At 56.4% G+C, this 4,637-nt stretch overlaps 1 protein-coding gene across 1 annotated transcript; it reads right to left on the reverse strand.

Moving 5' to 3' along the window:
• Positions 1 to 238: 238 nt before the first annotated feature.
• LOC102741174 (calcitonin) lies at positions 239 to 4,518 on the reverse strand. Its single transcript, XM_081811555.1, has 4 exons — positions 3,636 to 4,518; positions 2,472 to 2,566; positions 2,078 to 2,218; positions 239 to 1,184 (listed from the first exon to the last, which is right to left on the reverse strand). Exons 2-4 carry the CDS (start codon positions 2,555 to 2,557, stop codon positions 1,019 to 1,021), a joined length of 393 nt encoding a protein of 130 aa, XP_081667681.1. The 5' UTR covers positions 2,558 to 2,566; positions 3,636 to 4,518; the 3' UTR covers positions 239 to 1,018.
• Positions 4,519 to 4,637: the final 119 nt, after the last annotated feature.

Raw genomic sequence — 4,637 nt, forward strand, 5'->3', positions numbered from 1 at the left:
GAGACAGGAGCCTGCCTCATGGGGCCTTCATAAAGGGAATGGCAGCTCTTCGACATACCACTTAAGAATAAGAGTTTCTCCTAAATGCAATTATCAAAGCTGTTAGGAGAAATGGCCTGGCAGCTTCCGCTAGGAGCCCTGCCCAAAGACCTTCGTGAAAAAAAACCCAGTGCCAGTGATGTGGAAGTGTGTAATCACTATATGGTACACATGAAGCTAATGTTACACCGTACATTAACTAACTGGAATTTAAATAAAAACTTAAAAAGAAAAAAAACCCAGTGCTAAGCTAGACTCCAGGAATCAGGTACTGAAACCTGCACTTCCTGTCACTTACATACAGTCCTTTTAGACCCAGGAGGAAGTGGTCACCGAAGGCCCAGCCCTACCAAGACATGCAAGGAGCACATATAGCAGCCATACAGCAGTCGCAGACACCAACAAAACCACTCTCCATGGGAAAATGAAAATTCCCTGAAGTCTTACCTGGAAGAGGCTCAGAGGGCAGGGATGCAGCATCCTCCCCCAGAAGTGTTTACCTGCTCCTCAGCACACCTGTTCTTGATGGTGGAGCTGGTTCACAGGGACCACTCACCAAGGCCTGTATCCGGCTACGCTGAGGCTAAAGCTACTTCTGAACATAGGTTCTGGTCACTCTCGAGCCTCGGACGGGGACCAGAGTAATGACCACCACGGTGCAAATCCTTTTAGAAAATAGGTTTATTCATCAATGATGAAGCATGAGGGATGAAGCAGAAATTGGAGGACTCTGCCTTGAAATCCTCTGGGATCTCAAAAAGCTTCCCTCACTCTTACCTCTAACCTGGGCTAGAAGTCCTGCTCTCTTCCCTTCCATCCTGAGATCCCCAGTATTCTCGGTCATAAGCAAAGCTACCAATACCAGCTTGAAGAACAAAGTAAGATCTGCATGCGTTAAGTTCATCAATGGGAGCAAGAAGGGAAATCAGGAAAGAGTGGGAGGAGTTCAGTTGGCATCCTGGAGGGCCCCAAAGTGGGGTTAACGGCCCCTCTCCAAGCCGCTGGCTATGTCCCTTTTCTTCCCAGGAGTTTCAGCCCCGAAGCCGATGCCAGAGAATGTATGAAAGTTGTTGAGGTCCTTCGAGTATGTGCCCAGCACACAGGTACTCAGATTACTGCACCGCTTAGCTCGGAAGCTGTCCAGGCTGCAGGGAAAAGACATGCCAGACAATACCATGCACCAGGTCTGCCCTGGAGGGCAGTCATGCAGAAGGTCGGGCCAGGGAGGGGGCACTTCGAGCATAGGCGGGAGGGGCAGGCAGCAGGGCAGCTCACACATCCTCCATCAGGAGAACCTAGAGGTTTGCTGAACCCCAGGCAGGGTGGGGAAGGGCTGCGTGGGGAAGGGGTAGCCTTTTCTAGCATTCCTCATGCTGCATTATGTCAGTCCTCATGCTCTGCACTGAGATTCTCGGGATAGCTGCATGTGCATCACATGCCTCTGACCCACGGGGCCATAGCCAGGCCCGGGGCTGGTGTGTGCTCCAAGCTCAGGGGACACAGGGAGGGAAGGGTGTCTGGCCCCAGGACAACATGCGTGTCTCCACAGATCCTACACAATAAAGACCCCAGACCTACCTCAGACACTGCTCTACCCAAGCCCACCCTCTGCAAAGCCTTTGGCTTCACCTTGCAAATGTGCAATGAAGACTCCTTGTGGGTGTGAAAGAACAACGCACACAGGTTAAATTTCTAAAACATCCTGAGATATAACAAGTCCATCCCCTGGCTTCATACTTACCAGTCCCAAGTCAACCAATGCTGGAAGTGCTCCTCAGTAGGGCAAGACCAATGCCCAGAGTAAGGGATTCTATACGTCCTCATTCCATTTCCTAACAGCTTTCAGGAATGGGCCTCTTTAATGCGTCTAACCACGGTCTCTTGGGCTACACCGGGACCACTGTAGTCCATGGAGCCCAAGCCCGGCTGCACCCCAGGGCCTGGTGAACAGCTGCTGGACTCCTGGCCAGATGTTGTTTTTCCTACCTCTCTGGGATCTGTCCTTTCAGAGACGCCAGGGCAGAGTGGGGGGCCTTACCTGGAGCCCTCCATCTCCTCCTGCTCCTGCTCCAGCTCATTTCTCTGCGTCTGCACAAAGGCCTTCACCAGAGCAGCCAGCAGGAGGCGGCCTTCCTTCTCACTGAGTGCCGTGGGGTCTGGGGGGCTCTCCAAAGCAGACCTGGTGAGGGGAAGCAAAGCCAAGAGAGGCTCTGAGCCCTTGCCTTCCTCCTCCCCAGGATAAGTGGCAAGGCTTCCTGGTCCCTGTGACTCTCCCTGAGGATGTGCCCTCCACCCCCACGCCCCCTCGCAGGGCTGAATTCAATGTCCCCCCACGGGTCTTGTAGCCTTGTGGCAGTGACTTCAGAGGCACAGAACTGCCTGATCCCAGGGGCAGTAGAAGGGGAATGCTCTATGGCTTCGGGCTGCCTCACCTGAATGGTGCCGCCTGGAGGCTGCCTGCCTGGCACAGGACCAAGATGCTGAAAGCCAAGAAGGGGGAGGTCTTCCAGAAGCCCATGATGCCTCTCTGTAAGGAGAGAAAGACATTACCACTGCATGGGGACCAAGCAAGGCCTGGAGCCCACACACCTGGGTTCCTGTCCTGCCTCTGCCACAACGGCCTTGTGGCTTCAGGCAAGTTACCCACCTCCCCAAGCCTCCGTGCATTTGCCAGAGGGGCTGCTGTGAACCTCAAAAGATACCAGGCCGTGAACGGCTTGGTAGAGCAGAAACAGGTGTCCCGGGGTGTGGTGGAGTTCTGTGGAAAATCAGGGAGAAGCCACACACGAGTGCATGCACACAAACGCACACCTTTTGCCTTCTGCAGAGACCAAGAGGGGACCCACCCTCATAAGATAAGTTCTTCCACTGCGCCTGTCTGCTCAGGGACTGAGAAATCTACGGCCATCTTCCCCTCGGCTGGACCCCCGCTAAGGCGTGGCAGAGGAAAGAGGGAAAGGTACCTTGGGAAGGAGCACTGATCTCTCAGTGCGTGGGTTTGGACTTGGGGAAAATTTTAACGTGCCAGTTACTGGTGTCTGGGCTCTGGCAGCCCAGCCCCCTAGGCTGGAGCGCAGTTTAGCTGTAGGTGCGGGTGGCGAGCATCCGGAGGTGAGCCCCCCGTCCTGCTCGGCTGACTGCACACCCCCAGGTCTCCGCAAGTGTCTCAGGGACGCTCGTGGGCTGGCGGCACCTCATAGGAAGGCTCCAGGCTCCACCGTCCCCAGAATCAAACGTGATCCCTCAGGACACAGATCGCGCAGGGCACTCCCAAACCAAACTCAGGCTGGATCCTGCACGCCAAGGTGCACCAAAGCAGGGGCCCGCAGACCCGCCTACCTGAGCTCGCGGAGCTTCCAGCTCCCAGGCGAAGCCCTAGGAATGCTTGGAGTTCCACCTGCGCTAACTAGAAGACAGTGCTCCGACTGTCCCAACCGCCCTCCTACCCCTGAGCCGGACAGAGAACTAGGAGCACCTGCCTGTAGCTGGGCCGCAATGGCCTTGAGAGGCAAAAAGAAAGGCAGACAGTTGGAGCAAACTAGATGAACTAGTCGAGAGGCAAGTTACTAGAGTGAGCGGAGTGGGAAGTTCCTCACCTGGAGCCTGGAGTTTCTGGACAGCTGTAGCGGCCGGTCCGCCCCGATGGACACAACGCCTGCTGCGGGCGTCTTCCCCGCGGAGCTCTGGTCTCTTATTCCAGCGATAGTGGGAGGGGAGTCCCCACGAGTCGGCGCGGCCAATCCAAAGTGGCCAGGACCGACCCAGCTCCAATTGCGTCATTGCTCGCGCTCCCTGCACTGGTTCTCTAGGGAGGGGAACCATCGGCTCTAGCTGTCTTTGCAATGAGGTCATTGCTTGGAGAGCTGGCGGGCGGGGAGGGGTGGAGAGCTTTCGACGTCCAGAGAGTGGGGGCCAAGCGGGGAATTTGGCGTCACCTACAGTGAGGGGCCAGAGGAGCTTCTCTCACTTTCTTGGTGCCTGAACTCCGACCTCAAAGCACCTCCAACTATGCCAGTACCGACCCCAGACTGGCCGCCTGGACCCCCAGGAGGTTAAACAGCAGTCTGGGGTTCTAAAAAGGCATCTCAGCTGAAAGAGCCCACTGTAAAAGAGTTGGATGGGGGCGGGGGGAATGGGAGGGAACTCGAAAGATTAATCTCCTTGGACCACCTTGGGTACTCCTGAGATATCCCCTGCTCTCCCCCACCCCCCACTCCACCTGCGCCTTGGCACCCTGCGCTATGCAAAGTAGCTTTGCTTCTAGTCTGGCGAGCCAAGCCGCCTTCGCCTCACTCGTCTGGGACAGGTGGGAGTGGGAGGGAGGACTGGGGAAGGGGCTAAGCCGGCACTGGCTACACCGAGCGCTAGGCATTTCCCTCCTACTCCCGAGACCTCGACTGCGGGCTCAGCACCCTCCACTCTAACCCAGGACCCTCCACTGCAGCGCCGCGGTTGGTTTACACAGCTGTCCTGTGCTTCGGGCTTCTGTTTGCCAAGCTGCTGGGCTGGGACAGCCTGTGCCCGGGTTTCTACCGGTGTCTCTCCACACCCATGCCCCACTTCTCTGAAGCGCTTGATTGCTGAGTGGGCGGGGGTCC

The sequence above is a fragment of the Leptonychotes weddellii genome, unplaced genomic scaffold (assembly GCF_054177405.1).
Source record: "Leptonychotes weddellii isolate Sample4059 unplaced genomic scaffold, ASM5417740v2 HiC_scaffold_836, whole genome shotgun sequence".
Taxonomy (NCBI): domain Eukaryota; kingdom Metazoa; phylum Chordata; class Mammalia; order Carnivora; family Phocidae; genus Leptonychotes; species Leptonychotes weddellii.